Source organism: Pseudozyma flocculosa (genome assembly GCF_000417875.1).
Source record: "Pseudozyma flocculosa PF-1 unplaced genomic scaffold scaffold00021, whole genome shotgun sequence".
NCBI classification, from domain to species: domain Eukaryota; kingdom Fungi; phylum Basidiomycota; class Ustilaginomycetes; order Ustilaginales; family Ustilaginaceae; genus Pseudozyma; species Pseudozyma flocculosa.
Genome location: NW_006920889.1, coordinates 328109 through 348523, shown reverse-complemented (window position 1 = coordinate 348523; position 20415 = coordinate 328109). Strand labels below are relative to the sequence as shown.

The 20415-nt window shown below is 60.0% G+C and overlaps 5 protein-coding genes across 5 annotated transcripts; 3 read left to right on the top strand and 2 right to left on the bottom strand.

Moving 5' to 3' along the window:
- Nucleotides 1-707: 707 nt before the first annotated feature.
- PFL1_05725 (uncharacterized protein) lies at nucleotides 708-1904 on the bottom strand (the record flags this gene model as incomplete). The annotated part of the gene is made up of 3 exons (XM_007883260.1): nucleotides 708-1158; nucleotides 1268-1668; nucleotides 1761-1904. 3 exons carry the CDS (start codon nucleotides 1902-1904, stop codon nucleotides 708-710), a joined length of 996 nt encoding a protein of 331 aa, XP_007881451.1.
- A 2996-nt stretch (nucleotides 1905-4900) lies between these two features.
- Nucleotides 4901-6739, top strand: PFL1_05724 (uncharacterized protein; the record flags this gene model as incomplete). The annotated part of the gene is made up of 1 exon (XM_007883259.1): nucleotides 4901-6739. The coding sequence occupies one exon, from the start codon at nucleotides 4901-4903 to the stop codon at nucleotides 6737-6739; it is 1839 nt and encodes a 612-aa protein (XP_007881450.1).
- A 776-nt stretch (nucleotides 6740-7515) lies between these two features.
- On the bottom strand, nucleotides 7516-9474 carry PFL1_05723 (uncharacterized protein; the record flags this gene model as incomplete). Its single annotated transcript, XM_007883258.1, has 7 exons — nucleotides 7516-7603; nucleotides 7736-7915; nucleotides 8014-8115; nucleotides 8211-8215; nucleotides 8339-8436; nucleotides 8528-8909; nucleotides 9034-9474. The coding sequence occupies 7 exons, from the start codon at nucleotides 9472-9474 to the stop codon at nucleotides 7516-7518; spliced, it is 1296 nt and encodes a 431-aa protein (XP_007881449.1).
- Nucleotides 9475-10729: 1255 nt separating this feature from the next.
- On the top strand, nucleotides 10730-11332 carry PFL1_05722 (uncharacterized protein; the record flags this gene model as incomplete). The annotated part of the gene is made up of 1 exon (XM_007883257.1): nucleotides 10730-11332. One exon carries the CDS (start codon nucleotides 10730-10732, stop codon nucleotides 11330-11332), a length of 603 nt encoding a protein of 200 aa, XP_007881448.1.
- A 542-nt stretch (nucleotides 11333-11874) lies between these two features.
- PFL1_05721 (uncharacterized protein) lies at nucleotides 11875-14175 on the top strand (the record flags this gene model as incomplete). The annotated part of the gene is made up of 2 exons (XM_007883256.1): nucleotides 11875-12285; nucleotides 12391-14175. The coding sequence occupies 2 exons, from the start codon at nucleotides 11875-11877 to the stop codon at nucleotides 14173-14175; spliced, it is 2196 nt and encodes a 731-aa protein (XP_007881447.1).
- Between the last annotated feature and the right edge of the window lie 6240 nt (nucleotides 14176-20415).

Here is a 20415-nt window from a genome sequence, read left to right as displayed (position 1 = left end):
GAGACTTGCTGCTCGGCAGAGCCCTAGGGTAGGTAGAGCGCTAGCATGTCATCCACCGAGGCAAGCAGGCAGGCGAACGGAAGTCGACACCTCGGGATGCCGCGAAGTGGGCCGATGGAGACGTGATGGAGGAGAAGGTGTGGAGAAGGGTGGACGTGGTGGACGAAGGAGGGAATCAGCCACCCGGCCGCCTGCCGGTCTTGCTACGTGGCCTGCCTCACCTGGCTGGGGGGCCACGCTCTCCCACCCCCCCACGCTTCTTCCGTGCGAGGTGAGGTGGCCCTGACCCCCGCTCGGCTTTTTTGGCTCGCTTCGACACCCCGCCCAGCCGCCTCGTCCTGGCAGACGGACCCTGCAGCCACAGCCAGCTGCCCTGCCTGCCTGCCTGCCTCCTCTTTCTCGGCGCCATCACGAAATCAAGAGAGAAAGGAGGCCAGGCACGGTGCTGCCACCACGACCATTGCGGGGCCAGCCGGATCAAATGAACATGGATGCCGTGCTAGGGCGCGCTTGTCGTCACTTCTGAGGCTCTCGCTCTTCCAGCTTCACCCCTATCCTGCGTCGAGCCGTGCCGCTCTGATCAGACCACCCTACAAGTACATACAGTATGTACATAGTCGCTTCGGGCAGAGCGGGCCACTCTCACGCTCTGGCCTGCATTGCAGTGGCCGGCCGTGGTCAAGACTTTACGCTCTGAATCACGGCACCTATTCGCGACAGCCGTACACGTTTGCGGCCACCTCGTGCCAGGCGCTGCCCTCGACGGCGTACATGCCGCCATACGTGCGCTCGATGGGGTGAAGACGCCGGCCCACGATGACGAGGCTGTGCAACGGCTCCCCGTAGGCGGCCTTGGCCCGCGCCTCCCGTCGCGCCGCCCTTCGCTTTTCGAGATCTGCCTCGCTCGCCATCTCGTCCTCGCCATCCTCTTGCTCCTCTTTGGCCAGTTCCTCGGCCGAGGGCTCGGCCAGATCGTGCAGCTCCTGCAGCGTGCCGGACACGATGCGTTCCGTCTCGGCACCCATGCGGCACAGCGCGATGGCCAGCGTCTTGTCGGGGTGCAGGAAATCCACATCGTGCGCCTTTGCGGCTGCCAGGACCTGGGAGATGAGCTGAGGGATCAACATATACCGCGGCGGCTGGTACCGGAGCACGCCCCTGTGGTTTACGAGTCGATCCAGATGTAATTCCGCGACGGTGCAGAGGGGGGATCGGTCAGCGATGCAACTCCTGCTGCTGATGCAGGCATGGCGTCCATTCGACCCACCGGCTCATGTCCTCGATGCTCTGCTCGCGGACCTTGATGTCGCCCAGGGCAAGAGTGTGGCAGCCGATCCGAAGGTTCTCGCCGATCCTCTCGAGCCAGCTATCTGGCTGCCAGTCGGCGTGCCAGAAGGGCACGCTGACCGTTTGCCCGAAGTTGTAGCCGGCCAGTCCGCTCGAGCCAATCGCCGTGGTGATGCTTGCATTGTGAATGATCTTGACCTGGACCGGGGGCTTGGCGTTCCGGGCTCGCAGGATCAGATCGGTGTGCGTCGTTGCCGACAGCGGGTCGCCGACCACCAGGAACGAGACGTTGGACGTCGCAGCACTCTCGAGGATGGCATCAGACTCGAGCTCGACAGTCTCGCGATGGGCCAAGATGACCGGTTTCTCGTACAGCCGCTCCTGCCACCTCCAAAGTGGAAAGGAACAAGCGGAACGGGTCAGAAGACGAGCCGCGTCTTGAGGCGTCCTGCAGCGGACCCGCTGCAACTCACAAGACGCTCCTTGAAGCCTTCCACCATCAGGATGCTCGTGTAGCTCTCAAGGTAGATCCTTTCGGAGGATCTGACGGCATTGAGCCCCTTGAGCGTGATGTCTTGCTCATCCGCAAGCCCGAGCCCGATGATGTAGAGCACCATTGCGTCCGCTGGGTGCGTTCGAGAGGAGATCAGATGGTGGCCCTTGGCGGCGTGCGATAAGATCGAGCTGCGATGCTGAGCGAGCGGACCGCCGTCGGGATAACTCGTCGCAATATGACCCCGGTCAAGTGTCAAGGGCTGGATTGCAAGTGCTGACGATGTTGCAACGGGTCAGGGATGCGCGAGCGAGAGAAAGATGCGGTCCAGATAGAGAAGCGAAAGTGGTATCGAAGCGAAAGAGTAGCGAAGCGGAGCCTGGCAAAGAGCGTTGGAAGGGGGGGACGTCGACGACAAAAAAAAAAGTGGAAGGGCTGTGGCCCTGCGAGCCCGCAATCCGATGTGTCCAAAGGATGCAATACTTTATATTGTGTTAATCTGAACACCAGCACACGCCGGGGCAAGATGGCCGAGTGGTCTAAGGCGTAGCATTAAGGAAGATACCTCGGATCTCGAGGGGCAATCTGCTATCTTCGGGCGTGGGTTCGAATCCCACTCTTGTCATACTTTTTCCTTTTCCGACCGGGCGGCCGGGCGGCTTCGGATTGAGCTGCATCTCGTACAGCGGAGCGACGCTATGGCCAGGGAGCGCGTGCGACTGCAGGTAGACGCTCCAACAACGGCGCAACGGCGCAGAGTAGGGCACGGCGATCCGACGTTAGCGTTCTCTGCCACGAGTTCGAGCCGCGCGCGGGGGGCCAGGCGTCGATGGAGCTCACGGAGCGCCGGGTCAAGCTTACTGTCGTATGTATGTACAGACTGCAGCAAGCGCAGGCACGGGATTCAAAGCGTGCGCAATGCGTGCATGCGTGCCTAGGAACGTCGAATGATGACCTTTCTGACGCTCTTTGTCGGCGGCTCAGAAGCGACACACGGAGCGCAATGCGGAGCGCCGTGGGAGGAGGTAGGTACGTACAAGGACAGGCACGGACAGTTGACGATTCCGCGGAGGATGTCTGCAAAGCCCATCTTGACCTGGTCGAACCCTGGTGACTTGCCCGGCGAAGAGGGATATGGACCGAAGGACCCTGTTGCTATTGTACCGGCCCCTACCTTCAATCCTGGACGACTTCTGGCGTGACTCGGACCGTCCAACGGCCTGCGGGACGGTGAGGTTCCAGCCTGTGAGAGCTCGATGGGTGTCATGGCGGCTCAGCGTATATCCCGGTCCGACCCGACCGCGTGCTGCCCTGGAGATTGCTTTCAGCGCAAGAGTCCATCGTGGCAGAGCGGGCGAGCAAATCTAGTTATGTGGCGATGGGTGAAGCTGCATGGCAAGAGAGGGTCCGACTTTGGAAAGACAGGTACCAGAGGCGTGGCCCTCGTACGCCGACGGTGTTGAACCTGGCTGTCGAAGATGATGCAGCGTGGCGGGCTGCTTGTTGGCTGGCGGATGTGACTGGGAATGGAAGGGCGTCCCGGTCTTGGCTCGGAGGGCCATCGCGAAGGGCTACGGGCAAAGCCGTCCGACCTTGCTTGGTGCTTGCTTGCCGTGCCTGCGCGTGAAATTTTTTTTCCCCTCTTAGGCTTTTTGACTCCGCCTCGGCCGTGCGTTTTGAGCCTCGCTTGGCGATCTTTTCGTTATCAGATCCGGAAGGGAGAGACGTGGCGCCTGTTCAACTCTTCTCGGTCTCGTTGCGCCGCTTGCCCGATCGTCTGCGATGGCCTGCCCACTGCCGCCAGCAGTAACTATGTGCGTGTCCGCAAATTGCCCTGTGCGTTCCTGTCGCACCGATCGCGTTCACGCCGGGAGACGCTTCCATTGCCTGATGAGGTCGCTCGAGGTTGGGCCATCGGCCAGGATCGACCATTGCTGCTTCTCTGGCACCTCTTCGTTCATGACTCGGTGTCTTCGCGCAATGCACCGGCCCGGACGGTTTTTCATTTTGCCAAGACGAGGAGACAGCGGAGCTCGAATTGGAAAAAAAAGGGCCGGTGCGCCTATCAGATAGCTTTCGTGGCCTGCCCACCCTGATCAACCAGCCGGTGCATCGTGCATCGTCGGCCCTTCCCGAAGCTGCCCGAACGGCTGCTGGTTGTCGGCCGTCGTGGCGCATCTCTGCCTTGCTCTCTCGTGCCATTTCTCGTCGGGATCAAATGGTCTGGGCGCCTTTAGGCCCTGCGGCTGCTACTGCTGCTGCTGCGGTGCGGCGGCGGCGGCAATGCCTGCGCTTCCTGTTGTATGTGTACTCTTGCTCGCTGCATTCATGGGCACAGTGCCCTGCACGGCGGTCAAACTTCTGCTAGTAGTGTGGCGAAACAGACTGCAGATCACGACGGGCACCGGCGAGACCCGGTCAACGTCCGTGCCGGTCAAGGGCAAGAAGAGGCCTCTGCCCCCCGCCCTGTCCTTGCCGCTTACTCCCTGGCGACCGGCTGCTGGTGAAGAGTCGTCAGAGGCTTGACCACGAGACGCTCCTCGCATGCAGAGCCACGCCTGACGCTAGCTTGCTTGCTCACTCGCCCTGAATCCCACGCGGTCGAGGCAAGACAACGCGCAGCAGCAGCAGGCAGCGGAGAGGCCCGGGTCCATCCCCTCCGGGTCTTGGGCGTGTGGCCCACCAAGCGCAAGGAGTCGGCTGATGCGGTCCGCCTCTCTGGCCCATCCAGAGGGGTCAGAAGAGAGCCAGAGGAGGGCAAGGAAAAAAAATCAGATTCATCTGATAAGCGCTTTGCCTCGGTTCATCGCCTCTGCCTCTGCTGCCTTCCTGCCCTGTCCGGCCAATCCTCCCTTTCCGCCCCCTCTCTCCTTCTCCTCTTTCCCCCTTCCTTCACACCACTGCCTGGCATCGACCACTAGCTACATATACAGAGCGGACGCTCTTCCTCTGGCATCCATCGTCCACCTCGCTCCCTGCATCGCCCTCGGTTCTGCTCCCCAGACATACATCTTGCCCTCCCCGACCGCTTTGCCCGGGCCTCCTTCGTCGTTGCCAGAGCTCCCTCACCACCCCCACCACCACCACCACAAGCATCACCACCGCAACCTCACCCCCATCATGTCGGGTAAGCTCGACGTAGAGGGCGCGCCCGCCTTTTCGGACAACGACGACGTCTTTGCCGAAAAGCAGGCCGGCGTCGTCACCGCCGAGGCCGGTCGCTCCGTCGCAGGCTGGACCCTCTGGATCGGCATCCTCGGCATCGCCCTTGTCGCCTACATTGCCGGCCTCGACAACAACACCATGTACGCGTGGCAGACGGCGGCGACGACCGAGTTCAACGACTTTGCCGCCTACACCGCCATCGGCATCGTACAGCAGGTCATCATCGCCGTCGGCAAGTTCCCGATCGCCAAGATTGCAGACGTCTTTGGACGCGCCCAAGCCTATTCGGTCGCCCTCTTCTTCTGGATCCTCGGCTTCATTGTCATCGCCGTCTCCCAGACCACCCGCGACGTGGCCGGCGGTACCGTCCTCTACGCCATCGGCAACACCGGCGTGCAAATCATGCAGCAGATTGTCATCGCCGACTACATCTCGACAAAGTGGCGCGGCGCCGCCATCGGCCTCGTCAGCACCCCCTACATCATCAACTTTGCAATCGCACCCAGGATCGTCAACTCGATCGCTCCCTTCGGCGACCTCAGCACCTGGAGGTGGGGGCCCGGCATCTTTTGCATCTGCGCCCCCGTCGCCGCCGCCCCCATCATCCTCGCCCTCGCCATCAACCAGACCCGCGCAAAGAAGCGCGGACTCGTTCCCACGCACCCTTACATGCGCATGATCGAGGACCGGCTGGTGGCCAACGGCGCCAACTCAAGGTTCTCGCCGGCCTACCTCAAGACACTCCTCTCGTGCACCGGCACCGTCGTCTACGAGCTGGGCAAGGACATTGACGCCATCGGCCTCTTCCTTGTCTGCGCCGGCTGGCTCCTCTTCCTCCTCCCGCTCAACCTGGCCAAGCTCCAGACCGACGGGTGGCAGACCAGCTGGATCATTGCCATGCTCGTCATCGGTGGCGTCCTAATCATCGCCTTTGGCTTCTGGGAGGTCTTTTTCTCCCCCAAGCCCCTCCTCCACCGGCGATGGAGGCTCAACAAGGACGTCCACCTCGCCACCTGGATCGGCTTCTTCGACTTCTTCAGCTTCTACCTCTCCTGGACCCCGGCCTACACGTGGATCGTCATTGTCAAGGACTTCAACACCACCGACGCCGGCTACTTTTCCAACACCCAGTCGCTCTGCCTGACCGTCTTTGGCATTGCAGCCGGCTTCATCTCGCTCGCCACCAAGCAGTACAAGTGGACCCTGTGCGGCGGAGCCCTGATCCGCATCCTGGGCATCGGTCTCATGATCCGCTATCGCGATACGGTCTCGACCACCTTCCAGGTCGTCATGCCCCAGGTGCTCCAGGGCCTCGGCGGCGGCATCCTTGGCGTCACGCTCCAGGTCGCCGCCCAGGTCAGCGTGCGGCACCAAGACGTGGCCATGGTCACCGCCTACGTCCTCCTTATCACCGAGATCGGAGGTGCCTGCGGTACCGCCGTCGTCGGCGCCATCCAGACCAACGTCCTGCCCGGCTACCTCGACAGGTTCCTGCCCATGCTCAGCGCCGCCGAGCGAGCAGCCATCTTTGCCTCGCCCACATCGTACCTGGCCACCTACCCGCTCGGCAGCCCCGTCCGCGACGGCATCGTCGCTGCCTACAACCTCTACATCCACAAGCTCCTCATCGTCAGCATCTGCCTCTCGGTGCCCCCCGTCCTCCTCTCCCTCGCCCTCACAAACTACCGACTCAACGACAAGCAGAACTGCGTCAGCGACGAGCTCGCAGGCATGTCGATCACCGCGCCCGCCTCGTCCAAGGCCAGCGACGAGAGCCACGACCGCGATGACTAGACACTTTCCCCTTTCCCCCTGCTGCTCGCACATGTTTTTATTCACGATAGAATGCACTGTACCGTACAAGGACTTGCTCGCCGACGTCTCTTACCGGCGCAAAAATGAACTGGACTGATGCCTCTTTTTCTACACACGACGCACTTGGCGTGCCTCGTCCCCAGCTGCTCTTTGTGTCACTTGCTCCTGGCTAGACACGCCGAGCTGCGACCGGGTCTCGTGTCAGGGACTTCCGATGACCACGACGAGGAAGGTTCGGATGCGGTACGCAACCAAGCGCAGCGATGTCGGCTGTTGCTGTGCGCGCGGCCTCGGTTCTTGACCGAGACAGACGGCGACAACAACGCCCTGCCCGGGCATCACACGGTCGAACCGCGTCGGCTCATAACGATGCTCAAGCGTTCATGCGGTGACGCATCTGTGACGCCAGCTGGGCCAGGTGCCCGTCGCGTTCGTCGACGTACGCAACGAGACTATCCTCGTCCGCCCTGCCAAAAGGGCACGTTAGAGACGGCGGCGACTTCGCGAAGCGCGTAACGAGCTGGAAACATGAGGTGAGCTTTGTGACGCCAGCTGGGCCAGGTGCCCGTCGCGTTCGTCGACGTACGCAACGAGACTATCCTCGTCCGCCCTGCCAAAAGGGCACGTTAGAGACGGCGGCGACTTCGCGAAGCGCGTAACGAGCTGGAAACATGAGGTGAGCTTTGTCCCGGCCAAGAAACAAGAGCATCGCGCAGCTACGAATACAGGGATGGCAGGACGCCGAAAGCGGCAGCTCAAAAGTCCGGAAAGAGGTCGCCCCACTTGTCCGGGAGGTCCGGCCGGTTGTAGTCGGAGATGTCGTTCTCCGGGTACCTCTCGAATCTGCGTGGCTCGCACGGCGAGGAGGTGGGATGAGCCGAAATTGTTGTCATCGCTGTCAGCGGAGTCGGTCCCGTGCACGTCACCACAGCCCCTAACCATCCCGAGCCGGCGCGCGGAGCTGGCCGTACTCACTGGCTGGAATCGCCATCGACAGTGACCGTTGGGAGGTATGGTGCGGGGATATCTCGCCGGTACAGGCGGTCCCAGTCCACCTCGGCGAACCAGAGGTGCTCGAAAATGTCCTTGGATCCGCGATGGAGGTTGCCGAACCGCTTGGAGAGGTCCGCCGTCAGCAGGGATTTGAGGAGATCCCTGGATTCAGAGAAACGAGGTTCGCCCTTCAGCTCAACAGGGGCACGCAGGATCCGCGGGGTACCGCCAGCTATCGGCAACATCGGCACGTCACTCACTTTACGCCAGCCTCGAAATAGGGAGGGTATCGAACCTTGCACGCAATGATCTTTTCGTACAGCTTGATCGGGTTGCCATCCTCGGTGAAAAACGGCGGATGCCTGGTCGGTTCAGCGTGGAATCGTCGCAGAGATAGAGGCGTGTCAGAACAAGTGATGGCCTACACGCGCCCATACTTCACTCCCAGCACACTCACCCAGCCTGAAGAATCCCAAGAACACGAAGACAATGGCAGAGGCCCATTACGGGAAGAAAGGTACGTGTCAACAGCGATGGGTCCCAGCAAAATAGTCTGATGCAGCCGCGCCGCAAGCCTTCACTCACAAGCATCTCGAAAAGCAGCACTCCGAGCGCCCACCAATCTACGCTCTTGTTGTATCCCTTGGAGCTGACGATTTCTGGCGCCAGGTAGTCGGGAGTACCTGCGTAGTGTATAGCGAAGACGAGAGCGGCATTGGATCAGCGAATGTGGTTGCCGTAAGACTATTAAAGTCAGACCGGCTTGGACCTTACCACAGAGCGTCCAAGTGACGTCTGGGACGTATTTGGCGAACCCAAAGTCGGTGATTTTGAGGTGGCCGTCTGCACCGAGAAGGATGTTTTCGGGCTTGAGGTCACGGTAGACGATGTTGTTTTGGTGGAGGTAGTCGATCGCGAGCGCGACCTCTGCGGCGTAGAACTTGGCGACGGGGTGCGGGAAGCGGAGCGACTTGCGCAGGAGGGTGAAGAGCTCGCCGCCGGGGACGTAGTCCATGACCATATAAAGGAAGGTGGGGTCCTTGAAGGTTCCCCACAGGTTGACCAAGAAAGGATGTCGGACAATGGATAGGACAGCTCGCTCAGAGTTCGTGTGCTCGACCTGCTTCATCTTGACGACTTGATCCTTGCGCAGGACCTGCCCAACAGACCGGTGGGCGGTGCGGGCCGCGAGGGTGGAGAAAGGAGAAGATGAGGCGAGGGTGGTGACGGTGAGCGCCGCGGGCTTTGGCGAGTGTGGCAGGTACGGCGGCGCGCCTTACCTTTATCGCGTAGAATCTCTGATTGTGACGGCTCCTGACCAGGTGAACCCTGCCGAAGCTGCCGGTGCCGAGGGTCCTCTCTACGGCAAAGTCGGCCAAGGCATAGCGTCCACTGAGCTTGCGTTGCTGAGCCGCAATGGCAAGCGGGAGAGAGGTGGAGCTGTAGGTTCCGGCCGAGTTGGCAGAAGCGAGATGAGATGCGGCGGCGTGCGGCTGCTGGCCGGCGGCGGGCTTGGAGGGGACGACGACAGCGGCAGTAGATGGATGGTTCGCAACTGCCTGTGATGCAGCAGGGTTGGAAGTTGGGTTGTTATACGCCGGAATGGAGGGAATCTGCTGGTGTGGTTGGTGCTGGTTGTGTGGTAGGTTGTGAGGCTGTGGGGCGATGTTGGCGGGATCGTTGACCGAGACGAGGGGCTGTTGCTGGTTGGCAGAAGACATGGCGGTGGGAGGGTCAATGTGCGCAGAGAGCTTGGATGATGCGAGGGGATCGTGTGGGTTGTGAGAGATCCTAGCTCGGCATGGGGGCGACGCCCGGAGTTGAGAAGCTCTGCGTTTGGTGGGAATGATGAGGGATGCTCGAGCGCAGAGCAGGGCCAGGGTCGGAGGGGCCGTCGAGCGACTACCGGCCTTGCGTAGAGGGAATGGCGCGAGTCGCCCGCGAGGAGCCGATGATTGAGGAAAGGTGGGTCGGCGTTGCGGAGACGCTGTGGAGCGGTGAGGGTAGTAGCGGCAGCAGGTGCAAGGGCAGCGGAAGAGGATGTTGTGATGCGGCCGTGGGGTGCTGGCGATGCGAGGTGGAAGCAAGGAGAAGGTATGGCCTGGGGAAGGTGGGCGTACGCTTGGTGATGGATGGTGCTGAGCTGGATGGATGGTCAGAGACGAGGCGCGAGGCAACGGCGTGTGGAGAGATGGAGGGTGGGCCGACGACGTCCCCGCGCTCAACCAAACGACGAATCCCCGGCGGCGGCAAAGGATGCGGATGCCGGCAGCCAGCCACAAAGGAACAGCCCCGAGGCCGCGCCAAAGCCCGGCCAGCAGCAGCCCGGCCTGCCAGACCACCAGGCGTGGGCTGCAGGCACGCCCTCGAGCAGGCCGACCGGCCCCTTTGGCCAAACCCGGCGTCGGGGCCAAGCAAAGGCCTCGACTGCTCTGCCCAACCCCAGGCACCGACGCGCGCCCAGTAGTCCCCCCACAAGCCTGGCGTGGCCGGGCCTGGCCTGTGTAGCCTGCCTGCCTACTACTAGGCTGCTGGTCTGCTGGCCTGCTCGCCTGCTCGGGACCCTGGCAAGGACTTGGGAACTGAAATGAAATGATAGACGGGTTTCGTCGCGGCTTGCACACCGAAATTGGGTCGCATTCAATCTCAACGAGCCACCAAGCGCTGGAGGCAGCGGGCAAAGAGTCCCGCCCCTCGATCTCGGCTTTGCGACGCTTTGACCATGCCCGCTGGCCCACCTGCGATCACTCTGCCTCTGGGTCAGGGCAGCTCGCTTGCATCTCCACATCCCGCCCCTCGATGCATCCTCGGCGCCTCACACACCATCCAACTCAAGTCACCCCGCCGTGTTCGACTCGACCTGCCGTCCTCAAGTCGAGCCGCCGTCCGAAGCCTACCGGCGTTCAAGCACATCGAGCCCGCACGTCGCTCTCGCTGACCCTTTGAAGCAATCTCCCCTGCCGCTGCGTCGCCGCAATGTCGCTCCCGAGGCGCTCCTACGACCCGCGCCGCGTTTGCCTGTTTCCCATGCCCCAGCTGCCCGCCTTTATCCAGACAAACAAGCGATCCTTCGGCATCTACCTCTCCGGCGCCCTCTTTGCCCTGGGATGGTGGTTCTTTCTCGATGCCTGCATCATCTCGTCGCTCACCCTCAAGCCGCCCCGCGACCCCTCGCTTCCCTTTGAGCCTCCGGCCACCCACATCAGCTTTGCCGACTGGGTCCCCGGCCTCTGCGCCACGATTGGCATGATCGTCGTCAATCTCATCGACAAGCAGCACCTCACAGAGGCAGGCGGCACATTTTCCTTTGGCGGCGGCTCCGGCGGCGGCTTCAGCGGCGACAGCGTCCAGTGGCGCGCCCGGCTCTTCCTCTTTGTCGGCTTTGCCCTCCTCGCAGGGGGCCTGGCCGGATCCATTACGGTGCTCACCGTCAAGTACCTCGTCGCCGACCTGCCCCAAGGCTTCGAGTACTACGGCGTCGCAAACGTCGTCCAAAACTCTGGCATCATGCTCAGCACCGTGCTCCTCTGGATCAGCCAGAACACCGAGAGCGACTTCGAGTACAACCTCACCCTCTAGGCGCACCGCACGCCAGTCGCCCCTCCCTGCATCGTAGCAATGGAATCGTGGTCTCGCTCGGCGGCTCGTGCGCCGTGCCAATGCGATGGGGGCCTGTTGCCTGCGCGGGGTCAAAGTGTGTGCCTCTCCGCTGATGCGGTAAGATCTGCGGGTCATGCTGTTGATAGGAGCTCGTGTCGGCGTCTGATCCACTCACATTCGCCCGCCCGCCCGGCCTTGATGGAGGGACCGGGTCATCGACATCCAAGAGAGCGGGTGCGCGTGTCGAACTGACTCCGGGCCCGGACAGGTGGCAGCCTCCCAGAGTTTTGTATTTGCCGGCCGTCTCTTCTTGGGCGCGACGTGAAGCCCGCCATCAGCTCGGCCATCGAAATCGCCGACCGCGAAGCGTCGACAATTCTGAACAACGGCGCGGGGCTCACTTTACTGACCTTTTCTTGCCTGCCTACAACTACTGCCTCTCGCCGCATCTACCACCTTGCATTCCGCACACTCTTCGTTTCAGTGTCGTCACTTTCGTCAGCCGCAGAGGCTAAGGGGATATGACTGCGGCGCCGATCGGTCTGCGCACCGGCCTGCGACTTGGCCGCTCTTTGAACAGGACCAACAATGTCTCGATCGTCCTTGGCGCCTCGCAACGTGCCTACGCTTCCTTCCGCCCCTTGCATCACGCCGGTCCACGTCGAAGCGATTGGGCTTCCTCGTCGCGGAAACGCTCCTTCTCAAGAAGCTCGCATGCCCCCAATGCAACCAAGGACGAGACGCGGCCGCCCCTTCTTCAACTCCGCAACGCCTGGCTGCGCAGTGTTTGGGCAGCGCAACCCGATACCTCGCACAGTGGCACGGGAGGCGCGCTCGACTGGACGATACGAGACCGAGCAAAGCAGGAGTGCTGGGCCATCATCGGACCAGCGAGCGAAAGAGGGGGACGCGCAAGGAGGGAGGTCGTCGATGTGAGTCCTCACAACCTTCCCCGAGCCCGGAGCGGGTCCACTACCACCGAAACCTCTCTGATCTTCGGCGGTCCGGCCTCCGTGTTTCACCATTGCTCTGATCAGGTCATACTAGGCAGATCGAGGCCAAAACAGGCTTCTAGCAAAGGCGGCGACGACCTCACCGCCATCTGCCAACAGATCCACGGCAGACCTTACCATCCCAACGTTCACCCCTTCCTCAGTGACCGAATGAGCGGTACCGCCGGCGAGCTCCGCCGAACCCCTCATGATGCCATCAAACATGTCTCCTTTGCGACGCAGATCGGAGGAACTGGGGGCGAGTTTGTCAACTACAGCGCAAGGTACGGCGCCATCCGGGAGCAAGATCGCGTCACGCTCTACGAACGTCTTATGGATCTGCTCGGGGTCCCCGTCGGCCTCGTAGCGGCCCAGAAGATGCTACCAGACCCTTTTGCGGCCAGCACAGGCACAGCTGGGGATGCCGTCGGTCTCTTCAAGTGGTCGAGCGAGCAGGCAAGGCAAACTGCCAACGAGCGGGCCTTGGAAGCGGATGCCGTCGTTCGGCAGATGGCGCCCCTCTTGCTCATCGACGATCACCTCCTTCACCGCCCGGTCATTGCGCTGTCCAACGGCCAGACCCGGCGAGCTAGGATCTTGTCCTCGCTCGTAAGCGGCGCGGAATTGGTTGTGCTCGAGGAACCCTACTCGGGCATCGACGCCGGCACCAGGCAGAAGCTCTCGCAGCTCTTCGCTCGCCTCCACGCCGAGCGTCGGCCACGATTCGTGCTCGTGCTCCGGGAGCAGGACGAGGTGCCAGACTTTATCACCCACCTACTTCGGCTCGATGAGTCGGGTGCCATCAGCCATCTCGGAGAACGAAAGAGCGACGACTCGAACCAGGCGACGGCACTGTCTCACGACGCCAAGTCTGAAGCTGCCCCCCGGAACCTTCCGGCCCGGGCGGACCCTTACGACCTTCTGCTGCGCAACGCCGCCGAAGACGTCGGCCGAGGCGATGAACGGCAGCCTCCGATCATCAGCATGAACGACGTCTCCGTAGCGTACGGGAACACAAAGGTCCTCGATTCCATCAACCTGCGCATCTGGCCGGGTGACCGGATCGTTCTCGCCGGCGACAATGGTTCGGGTAAGACGACGCTGCTCGCTCTCATCCTTGGAGACCATCCTCGATCCTTTTCGTTCCCCAGAGACCAACTCTCGCTCTTTGGCATGGCAAGGGACGAGCCGCTCAACGCCAGGCCGCTGCTCGGTCAAAGGATTGGCCACCTTTCCCCGGAGCTTTTCAACGCTTTCCCGCGCAAATCAGCCGAAAGGGGAGGCCTGACGGTCGGGGAGGTCATTGCATCGGGCTATGGCAACGTGTTCGCACGTCGGTCCTACAGCGAGGCACAGAAGCAGCGAGTCTGGGCGCTGCTCTCCCGATTCGCTCACCTCGTCAAGTCGTCGGACGGGCGTACCATCATGGAAGATGCTGTTCAGGCTGACCGAGGGGGGGCTCCAGACCTGGCCGACGTGCGCGCCGTCTCGTCGCGGGGCTTTACAGAACTCAGTCATGGCTCTCAGGCGGTAGTTCTGTTCCTGAGGGCGCTGGTCGGCCGGCCGCGCTTACTCGTGCTGGACGAACCCTTTCAAGGCATGGATGCGAAGCAGGTCGAGACCATCAGGCGATTTCTCGACGATAGCACCGCGCGAAGCGTAGCGCCAGACCGCTGGGCCATCGGAGAGACGGCCGAAGAAAAAGCGGCGGACACGGAAGCGCGGCAACAGATGGCAATCGTCTTGGTCAGCCACTATGAGAGCGAATGGCCGACGCGATTCGGTCGCCTGATCCGGCTAAAGGGCGGCCTTGTAGAGGAACGCGTATAATCGACAGATCCTTCAACCCTGTTGCCGGCAATAACACCCTGTCTACGATTTTCAGATCGTAGGAGATCCTTCTACATACTACCTACAATTTCATATTGTAGCTAGACCAGTTCAGATTGTGGCCAGGCAGCAATCAGAATACAGCTACGATTGATTTGGTCCAAATACTAGCTTTGATTGCAAACAACTATCTATGCTGACGCAGGCCCAAAGCCATGGCCACACCAACCCTAACGTGTTTTTTTTTTTCTTTTTTCGCCGATAGGCCTGGTTTTGGGCTGCCAGCAGGGCGGGCAACCCCTCAACTGAGCATTTTTGCCACCAACCCTTCCTTCCTCCCACCACCACCTCCTCTAAAGCCCAGCCCAGCTCCCGGCCCTCTGTCTCTCCTACTAGCTAAAGCGACTCCTCTTGCAGACATCAACATCCTTCAGCAATGCATTGTCAAGCTTTGGTCAAGTCTCAACAAGACATAGCTCGGCCTTGGTGGGACGTGTCGGGCTGTGCTCTCTTGGCGATCTTTGAGCTCAGCCGACCCTCATCCTTGGGGCGTCGGCCTCGGCCTCATCGCCAAGGTGCGTCTCTTCCTTGGCGTTGTGGGAATCCGGCTTGGTGATTCCCACCGGGCCGGCGTTGGAGGGTCTCGGACCCTTTGCCTTCCGACAGCCCTGATTGGAGTTCCAGCAACCTTTAGCAAAAGGCCGTTGGCTTGGACCCAAGGGTCTGCGACGGCGGAGGCACTGTCTTTCTCAACAGCTGGCAGGCTTGGGCAGGTGGGCAAGGTGGCTGGCAGGCTGGCGCGCAAGCCGGCTGGCTGGCAGGCTCAGGCGGGCTGGCTGGAGGGCAGGCTTGGGGGCTGGCCCGCTGGCTGGCTCAGGCGTGCGAGCTGGCTGGCTGGCGCGGCTGACTGAGCTTGCGCATGCGCAAGAAAAAGGGGAGGCCAGGCCACGCCGCCAGGCCGCGTGCGTGCTCACGCAGGCTCGTAGGCTCGCATGTGTGTGTGCTCACGCAGGCAGGCAGCCTGCCTGACCACCTGACCGCCCACCAGCTGAGCCTCGCCTGCCAGCGTGGCCTCGCCTGCCTGCCTGCCTTGGTATAAAGTCTTGCCTGCTCCGCTGTCGCTCCTTCCCTCCCGACCACTACCATTGACCCTCGCCTGCCACCGCCATTTGACCAACATTGACGCCACCCAACCAACATTGATGCCACCCACTGGCATCCAGCCGCCTTGTCCCATCATCCCTTTGCCCGCCATCAGTCTTTTGCCCACCACCGCCACCCAACTGCTGTCAATGCCACCAGCTGGCATCCACCCCAGCCACCTCGGCCGCGTTACGCCCTGCGCTTCATCACTTGCCACCGTCATCGCTGACTTGCTGCCACCAACTTCGCCAACTCTCCACCACCACCAATGTCCATTTGCTGCCACCGCCTGCACCTCTACCTGACCTTTGTGGATCATGAAGATGAAGCAATTGAGCTGCCTTCTTTGATTCCATTGCATCTACCGCATCAATGGTGTCTGCACCCACCCTCAACCAACGCTGACATTGCTCCTGCCTTTCTCTCCCCTTCTCCGGCAGCCACCACTGCCTCCAGATGACCGACACCACATCGGCCAAGACCGTCAGAGCCAACCTTGGTGCCACTACGTGTTGCCACCTGCCAACGCAAACTGCCTGGCCTTTGTCGGGTGCATGCATCAATCCGCCATGGCGCTCTTCTGCCATCGCTCTGTCGCAGCACGCTGACAGTCTGCTCCTTCCCTGTACCCCTCTTCCTCAGGTCTGTGGCTGCTCTCTCTGCACCGCGCCATGCCCTGCATCAACATGCCGCTGCCACCACCAATCGACACCGACCCTGGCCTGCCTCGCTGTGAGTGCCTCCTTGCTGGTGCAGGTATTACTGGCATGCCATGTCTCCCAGTCAGCGTGGCTTCCAGTAGCGTAGATAGCGTTTGATTCTGCAATAAAAGCTAGTATTTGATCCAATGATCATAGGCACATTCTGATTGCTGCCTGGCTACGATCTGAAAAATTGTAGCTAGACCGGTCTAGCTACAATTTGAAAATTGTAGCTAGTATACAATCTAAAAATTGGCATGGCCTGTCTGCATCCAGAAATTGTTTGTGTAGAAGGCCTACCTACGATCTGAAAATCGTAGCCTGCCTATGCCTATCTACAATCTGAAAAATCGTAGGTTGGCCCTGCTGCTAGCTATGAAGGCAGGCAGGTGGGGCTACGATCTTGGATGGTAGGTAGGCCCAATTTTGGATTTTGGATTGTAGCTAGTTGTAGGTAGGCTACGCATCGGAAAATCGAAGATAGGGATCGATCCCCGATTTTAGATGGCAGCCTGCCTTTGACCAAAATTGGGCCCAGCCCTGCTGCTAGCCATGAATGCTGGTTGGTGGTGTGGACGCAGTTGGGTATGTAGAGTGGAGTAGAAAACGGACTAGGAACACATAGTAGATCAATCAGTACTGTTGGTACCAAATCAACTCACATCAAGCTTGGTGAGAGTACGTTGCAACTCAGTATGTTGGAGTATGCCTCCTCAATTATGTGGGAGAGACCTTGACATATGTCTTATAGGTACAGGGGAGGGTAGCGGCTAGCCTAGTCCTTGGAGCAAGGAGAGGTAATGTGTAGCGCTGAACCAGATAGGAGGATAGAAAGAATAAGATTTGACAAGGGACAACTCTCTACCAAGAGCTTCTGCTGCTACTGGTAGCTTCAACGCAGTCCTGCATGTCTTCCTGCTAGCTACAGCGACTTGTACAAGGAACATTGTTGTCCCTTTGCAATTTCTGGTCGAGTAGTGGGCAAGTCTCAATAAGACAATGCTTGACCTTGATGGGTTGTGCCAGGTTGCGCTCCTTTGGGATGTTCTAGCTCAGCCAACCCCCACCTTTAGGGTGTTGGTTTTTGCCTCATCTCTAAGGTGGATGCTCCCTTGGCGTCCAGATATTGTGGGATTCGAACTCGGTGATTTGCACAGAGTTGGCATTGACAGATGTCAGCCTCCTTGCCGGGCCAAGTTCTGGCAACCTAGGCCAAGTCCTGACGACCTTTAGTCCAGGACCTGAGGGCTTCATGTCTGCAACGGCAACGGCAACCGTTTTCTTAACAGGGTGGCAGTGGTGGGCAAAGGGCTGATGGTAGTGGTCAGAAGATAGGAGGAGGTGCAGGGAGGGTCAAGACTTTATACTGAGGCAGGTGGGCAGTCAGCAAGCCTGCATGCATGGGCAGGCCTACTGGCCGCCAGGCACACACAATCATAGCTAGCGGCAGGGATTTAGCTACGGCCTCGGGAATCGGAGATCTCCTTCGCTACCCCAGGGCCGTACCTAGCTGGTCTACCACTTTGGCCTTTGCGCCGTAGGACTCCTACGCTCCCAGGGCCGTAGGACAGCGTCGCTCCCACACCGCAGGCATAGCACGCACCCACAGCCGTATCCTAGCTACGATTCAATTGCAATACTACGGTACCTGCAAGGGCGGCAGCAGCAACAGCGGTAGAGCAAGGTGACAGCAGGGCGGCAGCAGGCAAAAGCGGCAGAGCATTGTCAGCAGGAAAGTAAAGCGGTGAGAGAGCAGGCAAAAGGAAGACGGGAGCAAAGGAGTCAGCAACGGCGTGCAGCAAAGCAACAGAAGAAGAGCGGCAACAGTCAACTCACATGAGGTGGAGCGGAAGCGAGGCCGTCAATGGTCAGAATCATCGGAGACTTCGGAGAGGGCCTCTCCAAAGTTTCCGATGATTGATGGTGTCAGCTAGCGGAAGCAAGCAGTACGGAGCAGCAGCGGCTGGTGTTGGAACACCTTGCCGTCTCGCACGAAAAACGCAAAGGGCAAACCGATTTGATCAGAAGGGACACTCTAGAGCACTGGACGCGCCCTTTGGGCCCGGCTCCTGCGAGTCCTGACCCGAGCCGTCAGGTAAGGCAAGGGTAGCGGTAAGGAGCAGCTCCTACCCCTGATGCTACCCCTCACCGACGGTCAATCCCCATTCATTCCTACCCCTCCATTCCTACCCCTTTAGATAGACACGTCTAGTCATCTATAGAGCCGCGATTCACGGTCGAGTCGAGCAACTCGACCAAAGAGACGGAGCGGCACGGTCCCCCGTAGCTACAGGATCATGGTTGCTGCTCTAGAGGTCTATAGTGACCTGCAGCGCAAAGTTGTAGCATATATATACGACCAGCTTCTGGTCGACGATGGGACCGCTTCATTATCGAATCTTACACACTTCATCCCCTTCTATCGGTTCAGCTTACCCTCACATACTCTTCCACATCTCTACGAGCGACTACAGTCGCCTGCCTTGCGTCTTCGACAACTAGTCCGTTGGTCTACCCTCAACCTGGCCCCGAAGCTGTTCCGAGTCCAGGAATAACAACTCGACTCCTACGGTTGACTCCATACTGTCCTTCGGTGTTCCAGACAACTAGACTTGTTATTTGTTGTCGGTTCCGACTCGCACGCACCCTAACAGGTGTTCCAATAGCTGGCAGCTCACCAGGTGGCTGGCTGGGCCTCGCCAGGTCTCGCTGGCGGCTGGCTGGGCCAGCTGGCTGGGCTGAGCTGGCGGCTGCTGGTTGGGCGGGTGGCTGGCGGGTGTTGGCTGGGACAGGCGGGTAGCAGCTGGCTGGCTCGGGTGGCGGCTGACGGCTGGCTGGGCGAGTGGCAGGGCTGATGGCTGGCTGCGCTGCGCTGACGGCTGGCGGATGGCTGGCAGGGTGGCTGGCTTGGGCGGCGGGCAGAGCTGGCGGCTGGCTGGCGGGTGGCGTCGGATGGTGGTGGTGGTAGGAGGGAAGGAGAGACGGGTGGGCTGCAGATGGATTTTGCAAAGGGCCGGGTGGCAAAGGGGCCAGCGCGCGCGCACATGCCTGGCCTCCTGTGCTGACGTAAGCAGGAAGGGCCTTTTTCTCGGCCGTACGAGGCCTGCGGCAAAAAAAAGCGCAAAAGGCCTCCGATTCCCGGCCGTAGGGGTCCTGCAGCCAAAAATAGTCCGGCCGTAGGGGTCCTTCGGCCTTTTCCGGCCGCAGGAGTCCTCCGAATTTCAGCCGAAGGACCCTGGCGGCCGAAAAGGCCGAAGGACACTCCCAAATCCCGAGTTTAGGGCCGAAAGACCCCTACGGCCCAAATCGTAGGTGCCTTTGACGCCAGCTATGAATGCCACGGGCCAGAGATGCGCATGTGCGCCAGCAATTTCCCCTCTTGACCAAGATCACCAGCGAGGCAGCCAAAACTGGCGCGCGCGCACATTTCTGGCCTGCCAGCCAGTATGGTCCCCCTTTTTTTTTTTTTTTTTTTTTTTTTTTCTTTTTTTGGCATTTGGGTCAAGCTTAGTCAGCCGCACCAGTCAGCCCCATCGCCCGCTCAAGCCTGCCAGCCAGCGGGCTTGACTGCTTGCTGAGGGCAGAAGCGGAGGGACAGCTGTCAGACAACAGAATCATCAGAGAGCTGCTCCCTGATAATTCATGATTCCAATGATTGAGAGGGTGGCAAAGCAGGGGCAGAACAGCCTGCCAAATGGGGCCCATTCAATCTACAGTCATAGCTAGCAGCAGGATCTGATTGAAAAAAATCGCACATGTATAACAATTTGAAAATCCAGCTGCAGCCAGCTTGTGCGATTTCTCAGATCGCAGCAGGCGTGCGATCAGCTGCAATCTGAGATCCTGGATTTTTCCTGCCTGCAATCTAGAATACACTCATAGTGGCCAGGATTTCAGATCGCACTTGTCATGTGTATAACAACTCTTAAATCCTGGATCGCATGGCCTGTGCGATAGAAAAAATCGGGAATTACTTTTGCTGCTAGCTATGAGTCTTGGATCATAGCTAGACTTAAGATTTCAGATTGTAGCCAGTCGTAGGTAGGCTGCATGTCAGAAAATTGGATGCAGGGATTGATGCCCAATATCAGATTGTAGCCTGCCTAAATGGGCCCAACACTGCCACTAGCTATGAGGCTCACCTACGGCCTAAATCAAAAATTTTGACCATTGACAGCCATCTTCTAGCCTTCCGCTTGACAGCCCTGCCTTGCCTTGTCTTGCCATTGCCTCCTGGCCCTTTGCCTCAGTGAGTCCTCTGTGCGCACTGCTGCCCTGCTGATGGCTTGCCCCTTTGCCTTGTCCTTCACCTTGCCCTCTATCTCATAGATAGCAGCAAAGGGCAGGTTGAGTTTGGCCGTATGCCAACCTGCGGTGTGCAATCGGGAGATTGGGG